Source organism: Macrobrachium nipponense, chromosome 27 (assembly GCF_015104395.2).
Source record: "Macrobrachium nipponense isolate FS-2020 chromosome 27, ASM1510439v2, whole genome shotgun sequence".
NCBI lineage: Eukaryota > Metazoa > Arthropoda > Malacostraca > Decapoda > Palaemonidae > Macrobrachium > Macrobrachium nipponense.
The window spans coordinates 72,204,071-72,226,177 of NC_087216.1; the positions used below are offsets into that span (position 1 = coordinate 72,204,071).

Sequence of the window (22,107 nt, forward strand, 5' to 3'; positions counted from 1 at the left end):
TAATCCTGATGAGTTGGATTCTCCCTATATGTCTAATTCACAAGCTTTACTTTCTGATTCGGCCTCGGAAATCGCCGATCTGAAAGCTACAATTCAGCAGATGAAGTCCAAAATGGCAGACTTACAAGGTAAGGCTAGTGAAAGTGAACGTTACAGTGAAGTGAGTTCTCCCAGTTTTGTGGAGGGGGCGTTTGATCGTCCCTGCGACGCTCCCAGGCCTAGACCTCTTTCAAGCTCCCATGCCCAGAGGAGAAGGAAAGTCGAAAGGCTTAAGGAGGTCGTGGGGTGGGGAATCCCCAACGGTCAGACGTCCCTTCAGCAGGCTCTGTTTCGTTGCAGGCTGCTCAGGGTCGCTTTAGAAAAAGCGTCCTGCGTGAGTGTTTCTCATCCTCTCCCTCTCCCTCACCTAAACGAGGGTGGAAGGAGTCGGATCTATCTAGGCCTCTGAAACGGCATTTGAAAGAACCTGAATTGGATTCGAGCCCGGAGCGTTTCTCAGATGAAGCTCCCTCGTCAATTAAAAAGGCAAATGTGGCGTCAGCGTCACCCAACCACGACTGTGGACGTGGAAGAACGCTTTCCTACTCCTTCTCCCCCGATTGAACATGACGTGGGAGAAGCTTCAAGGAAGATTCTCATGGCGGTGCAGGAACAGCTAGCCTCTTTGGTGGGAGTGTTAGCGAGGGATCCTCCTCGTAAGAAGGACGTTTCGCTTCCAATCAAGAAGTCTCGTCCTCTCTCCCCTGCAAATCGAGAGGCGTCATGCAGACGTGAAGTTTCCAAACATACCGCAGAGGCTTCGGTTTCGAGATCGAGATCGAGGGAACCTTACGGCAGAAACGTAACGCCAGATAGACGTGAGGCGTCTTATAGGCGTGAAGCGTCATTAAAAGCGTCTTATAAGCGCGAGGCTCCAACCAAGGTATTGGCGCCAGTTAGGACACCAGTTGAGAGCGAAGCGTCTTCCAGGCGCGAGGCGTCATCCAGACGTCAGCAGCCAGACAAGCGGGAGGCGTCAGCCAGGACGCTTGGCGGACGAGAAGCGTCATCCAAGCGGGAGGCGTCATCCTTTTATGGAGAGAAGCCTAGGCTGTTGGCGCCTTCCAAGAATATTAAAGCTTTGAAGAGGAAGAAATATCATTCCCTTAGTCCCTCTCCTATCAGGAGTTTGTCTCCCCCAGAGGAAAGACGTCCTGATTTGTTAGCGGAGACTCATCTAGACCCCGAGTTAGAAGCAAACTCGGAGGACGAGTATCAGGGAAGAGAAGGACTGTCGAACTATAAAGTTTTGACAGCCTGCTTCTAGAAGAGTATGGAGACGACTTGACCCCCTGCCGCCCTCCTCCTTCTCCGCGCTCTCTTTTCTCGAGTGCAAAGACGAAGAAGTCTTCGTCTTTTCTTAGAATGAAGCCCGCCATTTCGATGAAGAGGGCTCTTCAGTCATTAAACTCATGGATGAAGTCGAAGAAGGAGTTGGTAAGAACGGTCCTCTGCATGCCCCCAGCGAGACTAGCTGGTAAACGAGGCATTTGGTATCAGACGGGAGAGAATATGGGCATTTCTCTTCCGTCTTCGACAGAAGCGGACCTTAATCGACGCTTCACGTAGACAAAGTTTGAACTCTGCCCGTATAACTTGGGGCATTTCAGAACTGGATCATCTCCTCAAGGGACTCTTCCATGTATTAGAAGTTTTCAACTTCTTAGATTGGTCCTTGGGGTGATGTCCAAGAAAGCCCATGATTCTGAAGGACTCGAACCGAAGTCCTTCTGTGTATTTTGTCTTGTATAGACAAAGCGGTACAGGATGGCTCGGTTGAGATATCTCCTTTATTTGGAGCAGGTCTTCTTAAAAAGAGGACAGTCTTTAGTGCCTTTTGACCAAAGCGGTCCTCCCACTCTCGAGGGCAGCGCTACTGTACTCTCCATTGTCAGACTTTTTGTTCCCTTCTCAGTTAGTGAAGGACATTTCTCGTTCATTAACTGAGAAGGCGACTCAAGACCTTCTTACTCAGTCAGCAAGGAAGAAGAAACCTGCTACTGCGACGGAAAAGAAAGGTCCGAGTACATCAGTTCAGCCCTTTCGAGGTGGCCCGACCTCCAGAGCTCCCGCAAGAAGGAAGGCTCCTGAGAAGAGAGGTAGGTCTGCCTTTCGTCCCTTTAAAAAGGGAAAGTGATGCTTCTCTCCTCCAAGCACCAGTAGGTGCCAGGCTCCTGGGATTTGTGGAGGCCTGGGCACTTATAAACACAGACGCTTCATCTATGTCTGTAATAAGGAAGGGATATCGTATCCCTTTCCTGGACACTAATCCTCCCCTAACGTCAACACGCGGGAACTAACAGCAAGTACAAGGATCCTGTGCTGAGAGATACTCTTCGATCGATGGTGGATCAGATGTGGGACAAGAGAGCGATAGAACTAGTACTGGATCAAAACTCCCCGGGGTTTTACAATCACCTTTTTCTGGTTGCGAAAGCCTCGGGAGGCTGGAGACCAGTACTAGACGTCAGCTTTCTGAACAAATTTGTTCAGAAGGAGAAGTTCTCGATGGAGACTTCTGCCTCAGTTCTTGCGTCATTGCGACAAGGAGATTGGATGGTGTCTCTGGATCTCCAGGACGCCTATTTTCACGTCCCGATCCACCCTTCATCGAAGAAGTACCTCCGTTTCATGACGGGGGGAAGGATCTTTAAGTTCAGAGCCTTGTGTTTCGGCCTTTCCACAGCTCCTCAGGTCTTCACAAGCCTGATGAAGAATGTGGCGAGGTTTCTTCACCTCAAAGGAGTAAATATCTCTGTATCTGGACGACTGGCTCATCAGGGCCAGATCAGAGACAGTGCTTGGGAGGCCCTTACGTTGACTTTTAAACCTGATCAGATCGTTGGGATTACTCGTAAACCTCGAGAAGTCGCAGCTGACCCCCAGACAGAACTTAGTCTATCTGGGGATTCAGATGGATTCTCGGGGTTTTCGAGTATTTCCTTCGCAAGAGAGAATCGCAAAAGGTTTGCAGAAAGTCTCTCTCTTCTTAGGGAAGGAACAGACGTCGGCGAAGGAATGGCTGAGCCTTCTAGGGACCCTTTCCTCGCTCGAACAGTTCTTCCCGCTAGGAAGACTTCATTTACGTCCGCTTCAATTCTTCCTCAAGAGGTCTTGGAGTTGGAAGACCGGACATCTTTCAGACGCCTTTCCCATTCCAGTGGAGATAAGACCGCACTTGGAATGGTGGTTGCCCCCTCTGAAAGAGAACAAAGGAATCTCTCTAAAAATCCAGAACCCAGACCTAGTGTTGTACTCCGACGCGTCGGAGAAAGGTTGGGGAGCAACATTAGGCTCGAAGGAGGTGTCAGGCACCTGGGAAACAGCACAGGTGTCTTGGCACATAAACTGCAAAGAGCTCTTCGCCGTACACCTGGCTTTGAAGAGTCTAGAACCTCTTGTTTCGAACAAAGTAATTCAAGTAAATGTGGACAACACCACAGCACTTGCCTACATTCGAAAACAAGGAGGGACTCACTCCTCGTTCCTTTACGAACTTACAAAAGATCTTTTACTTTGGACTTCTCAGAGGAACATCTCCCTTCTTACAAGGTTCGTTCAGGGAGAAAGGAATGTGAGGGCGGACAGGCTCAGCAGGAGGAACCAGGTCCTTCACACAGAGTGGACCCTACACGAAGAGGTGTGTCAAGATCTCTGGTCTCTGTGGGGGGACTCCTCATGTGGATCTCTTCGCCACGTTCATCTCCAAAGGCTGGCAGTCTTTTGCTCGGTCGTGGAAGACCCCAGAGCTCTTATGGTAGACGCCTTCCTGCTGGACTGGTCTCACGTAGACGTCTACGCTTTTCCTCCACTCAAAATCTTGGGACTAGTGCTGAAAAAGTTTGTGGCTTCAAAGGGGACGAGGATGACATTGATAGCCCCCTTTTGGCCGGCTCAAGACTGGTTCACGGAGGTGGTGGAGTGGATCGTAGACTTTCCCAGATCCCTACCAAGAAGGATGGATCTTCTCAAACAGCCACACTTCCAGAAGGTTATCATCAAAACCTCCCCGCTCTCGCTCTGACTGCCTTTCGACTATCGAAAGACTCGTCAGAGCGAGAGGGTTTTCTCGCAAAGTTGCAAGCGCGATCGCGAGAGCCCGCAGAACCTCCACTAGACAAGTATATCAGTCCAAGTGGGAGGTTTTTAGAAGGTAGTGTAGAACTAAGAAGTTGTCCTCCTCCACTACCTCTGTAGCGGAAATTGCGGATTTCCTTCTATTCCTGAGAGAAGAATCTCATCTAGCTGTATCCACAATAAAGGGATACAGAAGTATGCTTTCGGCAGTCTTCAGGAATAGAGGATTAGATCTGGCAGATAACAAGGATCTCCACGATCTCATAAGGTCCTTTGAGACTTCAAAGTCTAAGGAACCGTCCTCCTAACTGGAACCTAGACGTGGTTCTCAAGTTCCTATCATCCGAAAGGTTCGAACCTCCTCATCTGGCATCGTTTAGAGACATCACCAGGAAATGCCTATTCCTATTATCTTTAGCTACGGCAAAGAGAATTAGTGAATTACATGCTCTGCAGGATAAAGTAGGATTCAAGGGAGACGGCTATTTGCTCGTTTAAGACCCTGTTTTTAGCTAAAACGAGAATCCCACGAATCCCTGGCCTAAGTCATTCGAAGTCAAGGCTTATCGAGTCTCGTAGGCAGAGAAGCAGAGAGGTCTCTATGTCCTGTAAGAGCTCTGAAATTCTACCTTCAGAGAAAGCATCAGATGGGAGGCTCTAGGCAAGGTCTTTGGTGCGCGGTAAAAGACCCCACACGACTGATGTCCAAGAATGCTCTTGCATTCTTTCGAAGAGTTCCGACTGTTAAGAGTGAAAGCTCATGAAGTGAGAGCAGTAGCGACGTCTCTCTCGTTTCATAAGAATATGTCGCTTAAAAACATCATAGATACGACATTTTGGAGATGCAACTCAGTATTTGCATCTCATTACTTGAAAGACGTGTCGTGTGGGACCTATGAGAAATGTTTTTCTCTTGGGTCCTTTCGTATTGGCGGATACGATCCTGGGTATGGGAGCCGACACCAATCCTTAAGTATATACTTACCTTCTTTTTAGATATGTTCTGGAGTCTCTTCTAACAAAAAGGACTTGGTGCTGCACGGGCGGCCGTCTCTGTTGTTCAGTAAGAAACTCTTGTCATATCTAATTAGATGAGTATAAAATTTTTTTTTGAAAATTATGTATGTGTGCGTATTGTGCTTTTTGAGTTATGGTTGTTGTGAAGAGTTCGGGGGATAACTCGGAACAATCTTTATTTCTAACATGTGGTTAGGATCAGGTGGTCAGGATTGGTTGTGTGCTCCTTCATAAGGTGTATTGTCATATAAGTGGATCAGCACCCATTGACAAAGTCCTTTCAGGCTCTGCCGAGTAAGCGGATAAGACCCCTTCGGTAGACCCACAAGAACTCTTGGCCATAGATCATATATCTCGCTAAAGTTTCTTGAGGTGATGCAGACTACTGGGCAAACACCCACGAAGTCTACCACCTATCAGGTAGGAACCAAGGTTTAATTTATACCTACAACATATGTTGTTTACCTGTCTATTCCATAAGTAGCTGTCTCTTACCCTCCACCAAAGGGTGCCAATCAGCTATGTATATATCTGACAGGTAAGTGGATTGTATGAAATGATATTGTTATGTTACAATAAAGTTTTCATACATACTTACCTGGCAGATATATACAATTAAAGGCCCACCCAGCCTCCCCGCGGAGACAGGTGGAAGAGAGAAAATATGATAGAAAACGGGAATGGTTCCTAGTCCTGCCGCCCAGGGCAGGCCGGTAGATCACCTGACCTACCTGTAGCGAGTGGCGCGAAATTTGAATTTCTGTCGGGGACGACGGAGTCTTAGCTATGTATATATCTGCCAGGTAAGTATGTATGAAACTTTATTGTAACATAACAATATCATTTTATTCCTCCTCCAATGATGAAGCAAAGGAAATATTATACGACACCGACGGTTCCTTTGCTGTCTAAGCAAGTGAACCCTAATGTGGTAAGGTTAAGGCTTGGATTAACCTTAGATCAGGTTAAAATGGAGTGCCCTTTAATGACTTACCAAGAGGCTGCTACATTAGAAGGAACAGCTTCTTCTGTCTTTCAGACTGCTTCTTGGTTAGCTCTTTGGTCAACAGCAGTGGTGGAGATTGCATCCTCAGAAGTGACAAGAAAGGTAGTGGATGAATCATTGTTCATTAGAGTACTACAATCAGGTTCCAAAGTGATTGCGTACTTAACAAATTTAAGTGCCAATGTTTGGGCAAATATCCTGTTAATGAGGAGAGATGCAGCGTTGGCTAGACTAAGCCGCACTGTTGATTTGGATTCCCTGTTAGCGATGAGGAATGGGGATATCTTGGAGTCGCAATTGCTGTTGCCAGAGGTCATACTGGAAGAGGGTATAGATAGAAGAAGGATGGACACTAACGATAGATTGGTACAGCAGGCAGTTAAGAAAAGGTTTAACAGTCAAGCTACCTCTATGGAGGTAAGGCAGCAGCAAATACCTCGGAAGAAGACAGTGAGACATAACATCCCTAATAGAGCAACAAGACCCTCTTCCCCAAAGAGGTTAGTTCATCGGCCCTTTCACAATAGAAACAACAGAGGAAGGGGGATTAGGGGAAGAGGGAGAGGCTCAAGAAGATAGGATGGGCGCCTCTCATCACTCGGCCACACCATTGGGGGGTTGCCTGGCAAATCACTGGAAGGTGTGGCAGGAACTGGGAGCAGAGCAGTGGGTGGTGGATGTTCTCAGGGTCGGGTATTTGATTCCGTTCGAGGTAACCCCACCCCTGACAGAACAGCCATTACCTCACCTCGCTTATGCTCAGGAATCTCAGAAGGCCATTATTCTGCAAGAGGAAGTGAAGAAGATGATGGAAAAAGGGGCTGTGGAACAAGTATCCATTCTGTCAAAGGGCTTTTACAGCAGGATTTTCCTGGTACCCAAAGCCAACGGGGAGTGGAGGACAGTAATAGACCTGTCAACATTGAATCTGTTTATAAGAAAAACCAGTTTCAAAATGGAAACTCCAAAAACGGTTCTACAAGCAGTCAGGATCAAGGACTTTATGCTGACAATCGATCTGAAGGACGCATACTTTCAGATACCAGTCCATCAGTCTTCAAGGAAATTTCTCCACTTCAGTCTTGCAGAGAAAGGTTTCGAGTTCAAAGTCCTGTGCTTCGGTTTGACAACGTCTCCTCAATCTTTTACAAGAGTGTTCACTCTCGTGTCGACATGGTCGCATGCTCAGGGGATCAGGCTAATAAGATATCTAGACGATTGGCTGGTGATAGCAAAGTCCAGAGAGAAATTACTAAGGGACAGGCCGACCCTCCTGCAGTTTTGCCACAATCTAGGTATTGTGATAAATCAGGAGAAGTCACAGTTGGATCCAAGTCAACATTTGGAGTATCTGGGAATGGTTATAGACACAATAAAAGCCAAAGTATTCCCGACAGACCAGAGAATAGAGAAATGCAAACAAGTGGTGAATGCCTTTCTGGGAAAACAAACACAGCCAGCAAGGCAGTGGCAGGTAGTACTGGGAATTCTAACTTCCTTAGAGAAGCTAGTACCACAAGGGAGGCTACACCTTCAATCTCTACAATGGAGGATGAAGGAGTCTTGGTCACCAATAGTAGATCACCAGTACGAGCAAATTCCCTTTTCGGCAGAAGTGAGGAAAGACTTGCTGTGGTGGGTGAACGACAACAATCTGACAGTGGGTGTCCCCCTTTAACAACCCTCCCGGACCTCTTGCTGTTCTCAGATGCTTCACTAGAAGGTTGGGGAGCCCATATGGAGGAGTTGATGGTGTCAGCAAAATGGAGTTGCGAGGACAGAGAACTCCATATAAACGTGCTGGAGTTAAAAGCAGCGTTTCTAGCTCTACAGGAATTCAGGGAGAGAGTGAAGGGACATTCAGTGGTATTGATGTCAGACAACACCACAGTAGTAGCTTATATAAACAAACAAGGAGGCCTAGTTTCTCGACAGTTTTTAGTTACATGTGATGACAGTTCAATTTCATCAGTGGGCTGTAGAGAACCTAGTAGACATCAGGGCCAGATATATTCCGGGAAAAAGAAACATAGTGGCTGACAAGTTGAGCCGCAGGGATCAGATACTGGGAACGGAGTGGTCCTTGCGCCAACAGGTAGTGGACAGGATGCTCATGTTGTGGGAAAGGCCGATCATAGACCTATTCGCAACCAGGTATGTACAACAAAAAATTGGAAGTGTATTGTTTGGTAGTCCCAAACGTAGAGGCAGTAGCAGAAGATGCGCTACAACACCCTTGGGACAATCTGGACATGTACGCATTTCCTCCATTTTGTCTAATCTGTCAGGTTCTGAACAGGGTAATGCAGTCTCAGAACCTCAAAATGACTCTGGTAGCTCCTTTATGGCAAAGGCAGAAAGGTTTCCGGACTTGCTGGAACTCCTAATAGACGTGCCGAGAGAGTTACCACCATGGAGCAACCTACTATGTCAGCCGCACATGGAGAGGTACCACCAGTCGGTGAAGTCCCTATCGCTTCACGGGTGGAGACTGTCAAGTATCTCCTCCGAGAGAGAGGGTTTTTGCAAAAAGCAGCAACTCAGATGGCAGGAAATATCAGGAAGTCATCTGCGGCAGTATACCAAGGAAAGTGGTCGGCATACTGTGATTGGTGTCATAGAGGGAACTTGTCTCCACTCGGTACCACTATTCAGCAGTTAGCAGACTTTCTGGTATATCTCAGGACGGAAAGGCATATGTCTGTATCTGCAGTGAAGGGGTACAGGGCTGCTCTAGCCTTAGTCTTAAGAATGAAAGGTGTGGACATTTCATCTTCATGGGAGTTGGCCTTGCTGATGAAGAGCTTTGAACAGTCATGTCTGCCAAAGGAACTAAAAGCCCCAGATTGGGATCTGACCATGGTACTGAGTCCCTCTTAAGTTAAGACTGCCTTGATGGAGTTACGCATTTCCAACCTATGGTTGAAACTGCGTAGCAGGCAAGAGGGCTTTCGAACTGGGAGAATTATCTCCTAGTTTGAATCTAAATGTCTCAATTTTTCTCTTACTTAATCATCTTCCAATCTCTTACTTTCTCTCGCTCAGTTGCTCCCCCTAGCTGTCCTCCTTCTCTTCACTAAAACCCTCGTGCAGGTTAGGTAGGAGCTGGGTCTCTGAACTTAGGTTTTACCTTGATCCAAATGGCAGGGACTATAGTGGTTTGGTCCACCGCTCGAATATGTTTGGACCCTGAGGATATTGATGTAATTCTACATCAATATTTATTTGGGCGGGACTACCTGTGGGGACTTACCTACGGAATCCGGGGAGGTATAGTCTCCAGGGTAGGACTCTCAGCAATTTATCCGGATTGACCTCTAAAATAACATGAGTGGGGATGATTGCATACTAGCTATGCCCTCGGTCCTATCAAGCGGGTTTTGCTTACACTTGAGCCAATCATGTTATGATAGAGCCATCCCTTCGGGGCAGGGTAGGGAGTGGACATATGGGAGTTGGTCTCTGCTATGTGTCTTTGGTAAAGGGGAGGTCTTTGAGAGGAGACCCAGTTTTTTTCGTGACTTACAGGTAGTTTCTCTGTAATTTCAAAATAAAAATGAAAAATGGAAATTGACTATGGAACTCAGTCCCCCGGAAAATGTGACCCCGGGAAACTAGATAACCATCTGACCCTGGAAACGAACAAGGACACCCTTTTGGACACTTCAATCCAAAATATAGCAGCTATGGAGCCTTTTATTAGGCCAAAAAGATTTATTAAAAGAAAATTCCAGCCTAGCCCTTCTCTGGCTTTATTTGAATCACTTTTGGAAAGGACAGTTGGACAAGGTTTTTGACAATAGAAAGTGAAAACAAAATTTCAAATTTAAAATTAGAAAATTATTTACTGACCAGATACCCAACAGATATCATGAAATTTCGTCAAACACAAACAAATACATGGATAGTGGAAACCACTACTAAAGCCCAATTGGAAAATTACTTACAAATTACAAACATAGATAACAAAAATAAAAGTCACCAAGCATAATAAACTTAATAGTATTTGTGGTACTATAATCCTGCCAAATAATGACGACGAATTAATAGAGAAAAATATTTTGATGGACTCGCTTAAGAAAAGATATAAAAACATTGAAGATTGTGACATTTATGATATCCCAAGTAGGACAAATTCAAAAATAAATATACAAATAGCTAAATTGAAATTTGAAGGAAACGAACTCCCTTTAACAATTAAAGTATTAGGGCTGACGAGAGAGTTAAGACCATATATCCCCAAACAACTACAGTGCAAATCATGTACTGATAAATATGGCCATTCAAATAAAAATTGTAGAGAACCTCCAAGATGTGCATGTTGTGGATCATACAACCACACAACAAAATGGGACTGTGAAAACCCAATTTGCATATATTGTGGTCAGAATCACCACTCTAGATCAAAGGAATGCGCATATTACTTATACAATACTGAATTTAAAATCTTACAAGAAAGAAGTGGAATATCAATAAGAGAAGCTAAGATAGAACTAAAAGTAATAGGTTTACAAGATCCAGCAAGGAAAAACACATATAAAGAGGTAGTAAACAAAGAAGTGCAAAACCAAATTCCTACAAAATTATACAGTATAAATCAAACAGAAAATACTCATAATATAAAGGCCCAAAATCCAAGCTCAGAAGCTGCAGAACATATAAGTAACACAAATTTATGTAATATATTACCAACACCAGAAATACATGTAGACATGATGAATTTGGAGGACAAGCAAAATACAAGAGCAAAGTCAAAAGACAAAAAAAGACTACTTGAAACAACCCCACCCAAATCCAAAAAACAAATTATACAATCAGTAAGACCAAAAATCTATATGGAAAAAAAATGAATACTGAGAAGACAAAGTCAACGAAAATTGCTTGCAAACAAAAAATGAAAAAAGAGAAACCCAAATAAAAGAGAAAGTTAAAATATCAGATAAAATTAAAGAAAATATTGAAATAGAACCCAAGGTCAAAAGCCATTTAAATGCACCTCTAATAAAAAGAACATCTGAGACTCTTAAGCCAATAAAGAAAACAACAGCAGAAATACATCACCCACCAAAAGAAGAACAAAGTACTACAGCAAAATTATACAACTTCAATAAAATACAAAGTACAGGTAAACCAATAAAGATATTAAAACAAAATCCAAAACCTTCTTAAAATGTCTATTTTACAGTGGAATATTAGAGAATACGTATCAAATAATGAAAACTTGAAATTATTAATTAGAGAATGTAATGCAAATATCATTTGCTTACAGGAAACTAAAATAGGTAACAATGTTCTTAAATGCTGGCATAAATTATAAAGTGTGGAAATCAACACAAATTTTAAATGAAAACAGTCAAGGAGGAACTGCAATCATAACGCATTCTTCAATCAAATGCCAACCTGTTAGGATTAACTCGGTAATACAGGCATGTGCAGTTCAAGTATTCCTGGAAAAAAAAATAACAATATGCTCAATATATATGGAACCGTCTTTAGAAAGTTGCTTAATAGATCATCTTGGAAATAATAGACCATTACAAGTGGTATATTTAGAAAATCTAATAGAACAATTACCAAAACCTTACTTATTAGTAGGTGACTTCAACGCCAAACATCCCATGTGGGGAAGTACATCATCTGACAGGAGAGGAAATATTCTCCTAGATTTTATAGATAACAAAAATTTGATTATTTTAAATGATGGTTCTCCAACAAGATTTGATGTTTATATAATACCACATCTGCAATAGACATCACTTATGGTTCCCCAGAAATTGCCACAGATTTCAGTTGGAAAGTAAATAATAATTGATTTGGGAGTGACCACTGGCCAATACAAATTGAGCTAAAAAATAATACTAATATAACATAAATACCGAAGAGGAAAATGGAGGAAGCAAATTGGAATTTATATAAAGAGAAAACTGTGATTAACAAAAAACTATCAGACTTTACAAACCACATAGATGCTTATGAACATCTAGTAAAAACAATAGATGATAAAGCAAATGAAATTATTCCAGTTATCTCAGGCAATCCGACTAGACCACTGGTACCCTGGTGGAACGAGGAATGTAAAGCAGCAAGGAAGATAACGAGAACATGCTTTAGAAGATATTTGAGACATAAATGTGATGCCAATAGAATTGCATATTTGAGAGCTAAAGCAAAGCAGAAAAGAATATTCAAAATAGCCAAAAGAAATTCATGGAAAAAATATATTAATAATATAAATTCTAAAACTCGAGACAAAGAAATCTGGAAGAAAATGAATAAACTGCAGGGTAGATATCGGCCAGAACCATTACCTACATTAAAAGTAGAAAACAACTATATCTCAAACCCCAAACTAGTAGCAAATGAATTGGGTAAATGCTTCGCCAAAACATCGAGTATCTCGAATTATACAAAGAAATTCCAATTAAAAATCAAAAATTATGTCCCAATACCAATAAAATCTAATAATCAGGAAATCTATAATCTTCCTTTCACCATGGAAGAACTGGAAAATGTCCTGAAACTTGCAAGTCCAACAGCTCCAGGGGAAGACAACATTAGATATGAAATGATAAAAAATCTACCAGATGAAAGCAAAACCTTTTTATTAGAAATTTTAAATGAATTATGGCACTCTCACAGCATGCCTCAAACCTGGAAAGAATCTTTAATCATACCAGGCTTAAAACCAGGAAAAGACCCAAAGTCACCAAGCAGCTATAGGCCAATAGCCCTTACTAGTTGTCTAAGTAAGATATTTGAAAAAATGGTGAATAACAGATTAATATGGGTATTAGAAAATAAACAGCTTTTGTGAAACAGACAGTTTGGATTCAGGAAAAATAAAAGTACCATAGATCCCCTCTTAATGATTACAAGAGAGATACAATATGCAATGGTTGGTAAAAAACAAACAATAGGAGTATTTTTTTATTTAGAGAAAGCATATGATACCACCTGGAGGGGAGGGATTTTAAAAAAATTGATAGAATGGGGAATAGGAGGCAATTTATATGAATATATTAGGGAATTCCTATCTGAAAGATATATAAAAGTCAAAGTGGGGGCAGAAATCTCTGAATCATTTATCCAGGAGGAAGGAATTCCTCAAGGTAGTGTACTAAGCGTGGGGTTGTTTGCAATAGCAATAAATGAGATAATGGAAATGATCCCACCAGGAGTCCAAGGATCCCTTTTTGTAGATGACTTTGTCATATAGTAGCGGTGAAAAAGCGCTGGACATAACCAACAGATTGCAAGCAGCCATAAATAGGATAAAAAAATGGGCCGACAACAAGGGTTTTAAATTTTCACCACAAAAAACAAAAGCATTCAGATTTACAAGATCAAGAAAACAGGAATTAATGCCTACTTTATTCCTAAATAATGATATAATTGAATATGATGATCAGATAAAATTCATCTGGGTAATACTTGATAAAAAACTTACATTTAAAGAACATATAGAGCAACTGGCAATAAAAGTGAGAAAATCCTTAAATATAATAAAAGTAATTGCACATAATGACTGGGGTGCTGATAGAACCTCTGATAAAAGTATATAAGGCTATTTGTCTAAGTATGTAAACTTGATTATGCATGTCAAGTATATGGTAGTGCTTCTAAAACCCTATTAACAAAACTGGATGTCATACATAACATGGGTATTAGAACTATGCACTGGAGCCTACAGAACTTCCCCCGTGGAAAGTCTGTATGTAGAAGCAGAAATAGATCCCCTGAAAGTGCAAAGAAAAGAAATAGGATTAAAATATATAGCTAAAATAAATAACCTTAATGATAATCCAAACACCAAATATATGAAGAACATAACAAATAATTATGACAATAAACCAAGAGCCTCTAAACCATTGGAGAACAGATTAAAACCTGATATAGAACATCTAAAATTAGGAACAAGTAGCATATCAAAAATAACCACTCCTAAAATACCTCTGTGGAGAAATGCTAAAATAGAAATCTGTGAAAAATCATTTGATAAGGTAACAGATGCACGATTAAGGAGTGAATTTCTGTCACACCAGGAAAAACATAAAAGGGACATTAGTATTTATACAGATGGTTCCAAGTCGAAGGAGGGTGTAGGCTATGCTGTAGTAACAAAAAATATAAAAATAAGGGAAAAAATTTCAAAAATATGCTCGATATTCACTGCAGAGATAAATGCTATATTAGAGGCTGTAAAACATACCTTTATGGTGGGAAAGGCAAACGATACCTTTATAATATACACGGATTCTTACAGTGCTTTAGAAGCGCTAAGACAATACACAGTTCCTCATCCCGTAATTGAAGAAATAAGGGAGTGGATAGATATAATAGTAAAACGGAAATCTATAAACATAAAACTATGTTGGGTCCCTTCCCATGTGGCCATAAAGGGTAATGAAGAGGTGGATAAAGAAGCCAAAAAGGCAGTAAAAAAGGAGTCTATCAAAAAAATACAAATACCTTACAATGACATTAAAACAACAATAAATGAATACTGTCAATCAAAATGGGAAAAAGAATGGCTAGAATTGAATCATAAATTAAAGCATATTAAATCATCTGTAAAACCTTGGAATAGACAACAATGTCAAAGAAGGGAAGATGTCATATTAACAAGATTAAGAATAGGACATACATACTTAACACACAAATACTTGATGTTGCAAGGCGAGGAAAGACAGGCCCCTTACTGTGACCATTGTTGTACTCTGGTCACAGTCCGTCATCCACTAACTAAATGCAATAAATTCGAAAGAAAACGAAGATCCAACAACATATATAACATACCACTTGAAGAACTATTGGGAGAAAATGCCCCACTTCAAAATATAGTAAATTATCTCAAAGAAATAAACCTGCTTTATATGATATAACACGTCTTATAATTTCATAGTTATACAGTAAGCGCTGAATGGCCTTTGCTGCCCCAGTGCTTGGTGTTACACCTAAACATTATAAAACCAACCAACCATGGTACTGAGTAGTCTGACGAAACCCCCCTACGAACCACTAAGGCAGTCCACAGATAGGAGCCTGACCCTGAAGACAGTCTTCTTATTGGCCCTAGCTTCAACCAAAAGGGTGGGGGAGCTACATGGCCTGTCATATATCATAAAGCACTCGAGAGATTGGAAGTCAATGGTATTCGAGTTTGTGCCAGAATTCGTGGCCAAGATTCAAAACCCAGCAATAACGGACGACAGATTCGACTCCTTTTCCATACCTTCCTTGGTAGACTTTGTAGACAATGACAAAGATGAGATGCTTCTGTGCCCCGTCAGGGTAATAAGAGAGTACTTAAGAAGGACAAGGCACCTCAGGCCGGGGTGCCGGAGGTTGTTTGTAAGTACAGGACGGAACAAGAAGGAAGTGTCCAGGAATACAATATCATTTTGGCTAAGGGAGACGATCAGGAATACCTACATGACAGAAGACAGGGGTCAAATAGCCAGGAGAGGGCTAGAGCTCATGACATCAGAGGCTTGAGTGCTTCTTTGGCATTCAAGAAGATGTCTGTGGAGAGAATTCTGAAAGCTGGTGTTTGGAAACGGCAAAAACTTTCACTTCATTTTATTTAAAAGACGTTGCCCATAGATCCTTGGACACCTTTTCCTTGGGTCCAGTGGTGGCGGCCCAACAAGTGATATAGCTCATCCAGTACCCCTGGCTGGTCAGTTTGTGTCTAGTTTAAGATGAAGGTATAAAAGTAGAATGAATGGGATGACTGGTCTTTTTTTTCTTTACTACTTTCTTTCTACTCCTTTACCTACGGGCAGTATGAAGGAGAGTACCATCATATGCTGGAACGGACTAGATGCAGATGAGGTGGTCAGCCATACTGTAAAGTTATCTTAGGGTATATTATACTTTTCAGTAGCAACACACTCCTCTCAGTAATAGGGAAGAGAGGGGTGAGGGTGGATCCAAGTGCAAGGGACAAGAGTGGTTTATGAGAAGGGAAGGTTCTCTGTTCTCCCATAATGTGTAAACCATAGAATGGTATCAGCACCCAGTGAGGGAAACCAATAGATTCGCTTATATCTTCGGTTCTAGGATCATTGCCCATTCTCTTGGAATTCCCCTATTATTCGGAAATGGATAAAGGTGGCAAACTCCCAGTCAGTTATAGAGACTTACCTCTATCCTAATGTTAAGACCGAAGGTTTGTTCCGTATATGAACAAATGACAAATTTGTAACTAATTTGTATTTTTCATAACTAACAAAACTGAGGTCTTAACTGGTAAAGGCCCACCTCGAACCACCCCTCTAGCAGTCTAAACTGGGTTAGAAATATAACTGGTAGGTCACAGGACGCCAAGGGCATTCTGGGTATACGTACATGCCCCATGACCTGGTATAGATGCCAATAGTCCCTGGATCTCACAAGTTTAATTTTAATTCTACCGGTTTCCAGCTTGGCGCTAGTAAATCCTAATGTTAAGACCTCAGGTTTGTTAGTTATGAAAAATACAAATTAGTTACAAATTTGTCACTTTGGGTGAGACCAGTGAAACTTTTCTTTTAATATGGATGTTTGATCATTGTAAATATCTTAAGTTTTTTCAGTACATGTACAGAGTATCCTGCAAAATATTAATGTTACTACTCTTCAACCTTTTGTAAAATTTAACTTTGATAGTTCTTAAAGGCTTTTTCCACTACTATTGAACATTCATACAAACCAGATTGAAGTCTTGAGAAATAAAATTATTTTACCATACCCAGTTTATGACTCTTACAATACAGAATTGGTAAAACAAGTTATACAGGCATGTTTAGCATTCTTATGTTATTTAAACTGCCTAACATTTACAAAAATGTCATTTAAGAGTCTCGTTTTCATTGTGAATCATCCTTATTAGCTGTATAAAAGTTTTTAGCAGCAACCTTTGTATATAGGTTGTATTATTACAGTGGCCCCTGTAAGGCACATCTTAAACAATTTTGGATGATTCTTCTGTCCCTAGCTGCATTGCCTTTTAATTTTGATTTTACATCCATTCCACTTGGTAATACTATTCTACTTAACAGTCAAGACTGATTCAGCTGTTTTCTGTTCCAATTTCTGCCTTTGGTTGAACTTTTGGACAACCGCGAGAGTGGAAAGTTTTCATTAAGGTTGCTTAGACTGCTCTCGAGTCATTTGTTATAAATTCTGTTGGGCCATCATTCAGTGCAAATTGGACTTTGTCTTAATTCTTACTTTGCTGACCAAATCCTTCAGATTTGCCTTTTATTGCAGGTGCTATCCCATCTCACAGCCCCGGATGCTTCCAGTCATCACGAAGAAAGAGAGACCGCTCTATTAGAACTGCTTCAGGAAGGAGGCCTTGTTCATTACGATAGAGATCATCTTCTCGACAAGGCTTGGAAAGCAGAGTTGTAAGTGATTGCTGAGCCTCAAAGTGTTTGTGGTTTTCAACATTTTCTGGCATATCTCTTGAACTGTTACAGTAGAATCTTGTATTAATGGAACACAAGAGTTTTCAGGTGTTTGGTAATGTCTGATTTCTTACTGGCTGGGTGATTTTAGGCCAAGCTCTGGCACTGAACTTCACTATTAGATACTAAGTTTTCAGTGCCAAATTAAGTTACAAATATATAAAAAAAAAAAGCCTGTGCTTTACATAAATTTGTAGATAACATTGTATTACTACAATACCAATGCTTCTTCTGTGTTGAAAATAGGGATTTCTTGTGTTGACCTAGGACTTGGGATATTGTAGAAGAGTAACAGGAAAAAGTAAAAGATGTTTAATTTATGTGTAACAGTCACAGATAAGATAGAGTAAAAGATGTTAATTTTGTTTTTGAACATAAGAAACATAATTGATATTCACAATACAGTTGGGAAGGATGCAGGTTAAACACAGGCTTTATAGTGTTAATTTTGGCTTTTAAAATGACAAATGGTTTGGATATCTGGTCGGTATTTACACCATAGGGATATGAGGGATGCACAAACTTTTGAATTACAAAGAAATGAAAGTAGATATTCAAACCAAAGGTATGTTGGTCACTCGTAAGCAAGCTCTTCACCTTACGCACTGCCTTTCTAGATCACACAGCTAGTTATCATCTGGTTCTTGTCAGATAGGCCACAAAACTGCTGTCAATCATGGCCATACCTGCCATTGTAGTGTAGAGTATATTGAAGCTTCTTACTTTACACAGGTGTTGAGAACAGTTGTTTTGGTTATCTGCTGAAATTCTGTTGTTCAAAACTCATCAATATCAGATGATATTGTTGTATATGCATACACTGGGTACAGAAGGTGAACTGTTGCAATAAATTTTGGTTTCATATGTTTGATGATGAAGAAACAGTAATAATGATATTGTTTATTAGAAATAAAAGATCAGATGTTTGGTTGAGCTAGGGAATGCATAGTACTTTAGTAATGAGAAATAGTTTTTTGTTGAAATAAAATCCTAAAAGTTTTGTATGTCTTGCAAACGTAACAAAACTGAATCTTGTCAGAATTGTAATGATGTGATTTAGTTTTAGAAAGTTAGGAAAAGTATTCCAGACTATTTACATGAAATTCTCATTTCAGTTACCGAGTGTGTGAATATGTATATGAGGTCCAGGGAAGACACGAGAAGATCATCGAATGTTACATCTATGACAAGATGAGGAAGCAGCAGGTCTTCACTTACATACGGTCTGTTCTGACCTCACCGCAGTTTACAGACTTACATGCTCAGAAGATTCAACAACAGTTTCTCAACCATATCAAGGTATATTGCTATTTAACTTTTATTTTAATTTGCATCCATTGCCTTTGGTCACTTCTTCTGGTGATAGAAGTTCTCTCTCGACGTAAAGCCACTGGTTCCGTTGCTGAATAACCACTGGTTCCATGCAACGTAAAAGCACCATACAAACAAACATTTGGTCACTTCATGCTGAAAGGGAAACTGACAGTAAGGTTTGAAAGATGTAACAGGAGGGAAACTTTGCAGTTTCACAGTGAAATAATTGTTAAAAGAGGGCTGAGGAAAGCAATTTGGAAGAAAGAGAACATGAAGGCAGATACAGTACAAGGAATGAAAGTGGTTGCAGCTAGGGGCCGAAGGAACACTGCAAAGGACAGCCATCCAACTTTTTTATATTGTGTCTTGTTCCAATTTTCACCCCTAATTCTAAAATAATTCCTATGGATGAGGCCTATAATTTTATAATTCATTGTTCAAAGCATAGTCAGATGACATCTTTGGCCATGCTGTGTTCTGAATCATATTTTAGTTGAAAATAATTGAAATAAAGGAATTTGTTTATTTATTCATCACCAGTATTTGTTGAGGTTATGGTTTCCCTTGTATACACCAGAGGTTATAACTGCATTTGTTTAGTCTAGTGTTTTTATTAAACTTTCTTGTGCAGCGGACCCCTTATTATGATAATTTCCCTCTTGGGTTTAAAAGTGTTTTCAGTGTATAAATTGCTATTGAATTATTTATTGATAGCTTATCTTCAACATAAATGTTTACATTTTACTTAACTTTCACAACATTATTAATTTTGCAATTTTGCACACAAATTGAGCCACGTTTTGGCTTAAAATTTATCTGATGCCGATGGCCAAATTATCCTGTGGACCCCTTGGAACATTCCATGGACCCCTGGGGGTCCGCGGACCACACTTTAAGAAACACTGGTTTAGTCTTTTGTTGGATGAGGCCTGTGATTATGTGGGTCTTCATTCTTTGACAAACAAAGGTTTCTGAAACCAAATTATGGGGTTTTGTAGCTTTTGACCAAATACTGTAATAATATTTTGCATTTTATGTGAGTATTGTATAACATTAGTGACTGAAAAAGTGGAACAGCCTGAACTGTAGCCTTACTGGTAGGTATTTGATCTAGATAATCGTAAAACTCACTCTTTTGGCTTCCCAAATCCCACTGGAACTTACTGATGCTTGCACCAGATACCAGCGGCCTATTAAAGGTTCTTGGCACTGATTTGAAGGTTGATGTTCATGTTCCATGCCTTTGTCCCCACAGATGGTTACAAGAGCTTTTATGCCTATGATAGTACATTCATAGGCACTGATGAGAAGTACAGTAGACCCCCAGTATTTGCATTCTCCGGATTCGCAGACACACACATTCGCGGATTTCACTAGGGAACGTTCCCCCGCATTATTCGCGGTATTTTTCTATGAGAAATATCCACAAATTCCTGGATTTTTGATCAGTTTCTTCATAAAATACACTTTTTGTGATAAACTATTAAAAAAACCAAGTATACAAATTTTTAGTGGGTTTTTCTTGAGTTTTAAATAACAAAATAGGCTATTTTTAGCATTTTTATACGGTTCCAAACATTCGCGGGTTCTAACTATTTACGGGGGGTGTCTGGTACGCATCCCCCGCGAATACGGGGGGACCACTGTACTATACTTTCTATTTTGTGGCTAATATTTAATTCATTTCCAGTGTCTACTCGATATCGACAGCAGCAGGGTAGCCAGCCTTATCTTAACCATGCCTCAATTGACGCCCTTTCTTGACGATGTGATGACCAAACTTCGAGGGGACAACAAGTACATGTATGGTGCTCTTCATGCTTTATTCACTTACAGGTAAGCTCAATGTTCTCTTTGAAAATTCTATATACATGAGAGTCCCCAGTTATCGGCAGGGAGCTGATAAGCGAAAACTGCCATTAACCGAAACTCAGTGATTTCTGGCACTTATGTCACCTCTTTTAGGTATCCTGTGGTGCCATAATTCTATTAAACTGAAATTCGGCCCGTTACGGTGCCATAAATCACCAATTTTATGACTTCAGACAAGTGCCATAAAACCGAATTGCCATCAACCGAGTCCGCCGATACCGGTGACTGCCTGTTGTGACTTTTCCTTGAAAATAGTTTAGAAAGAACAGATTTTATCAATTACCCTCTCAAAAAAGATTTCAAAAATTTTTTCAATATGCTCTGTACTTTGCTCATAAGTTACCAAATACTAGAGATTCTTCTCAGTTTAACACACTTCATTCTTTTTATATTTACAAATCAATATGGTGTTGATTTTTCAAGGTCTTTTAACTCTTGTCCAGGGCAACTCATGCATCCCCAGGTGGGAGAGGAGTGGATTCCAATGAAAACATCTTGACTTCAGAGCTACAAGAGGAATATATTGATCTCATGTGTGAAGTTAATCCCACTCAAGTGTATACGTATCTCAAAGGTGCTGAGGGCTATCGATTGGAGGAGACTTTAGAGGTAACGACCAACAGTGGATTCATTTTTAAATGAATCTTACCTCTCTATTATGATAGCTGAATTACAGCTATCATAATAGGGAGGTAAGTATTTAAGAATTAATTTTATTATGCAAATTTCTGTTGGGGTAATGTTTTAAGAATAACCTTGGTCCGATCTCTTTTAGCAACAGTAACATCTTTAGTTCAAATTCTGAAGCTTGATGTATGTGTGAAAAAGAAAGAGCCAAGTGAATCTATGTTGGCCAAAAATAGATCTTGTATTTCTAAAATCTGCCTTGCATGTATACTCTTCATTGTAGCCATCATCTTTGGTTCCCAGTTGTTTTGCTTTCTGCCTTTACACTTCATCTGTTTCTGTGATCTCTTTAGCTTGACATTCCCTCAGTTTTCTTATAGAATTTGGAGACAGTGCTGCATGAGTTGAAAATGTTAGCACCAGGCTGGTTAATCTGCATGTATAGTAGTATGAATTTAAAAAATAATCCTGCCCATAAGGAAAACTTACAAGTAGTACTATAGGGCTTTAGGGTCTTCCAAAATATACTCTATATGTATTCTTGAACATTTTAAGACACGTTTTCAACTCAAAACCAATTACTTCATAAATAAGTCTCATGTTAAAGGGAGATGAAAGTCCCCAGTGATATGTATATAGTATGTACTATATTCACTCTGATATGAAAGCTGTTGCCCACTTGATCAGGTGACTCCTTTAGCA

The 22,107-nt window shown here is 40.6% G+C and overlaps 1 protein-coding gene across 1 annotated transcript in view; it reads left to right on the forward strand.

Annotated features, from left to right (window-relative positions):
• Positions 1-22,107, forward strand: part of LOC135201077 (vacuolar protein sorting-associated protein 8 homolog) — a 131,007-nt gene that overhangs the window by 73,798 nt on the left and 35,102 nt on the right. The window contains exons 14-17 of the mRNA XM_064229963.1: positions 17,393-17,532; positions 18,708-18,891; positions 20,597-20,742; positions 21,222-21,387. Of these exons, the coding sequence (XP_064086033.1) occupies positions 17,393-17,532; positions 18,708-18,891; positions 20,597-20,742; positions 21,222-21,387 (636 nt within the window). The remainder of the gene's footprint in view (positions 1-17,392; positions 17,533-18,707; positions 18,892-20,596; positions 20,743-21,221; positions 21,388-22,107) is intronic.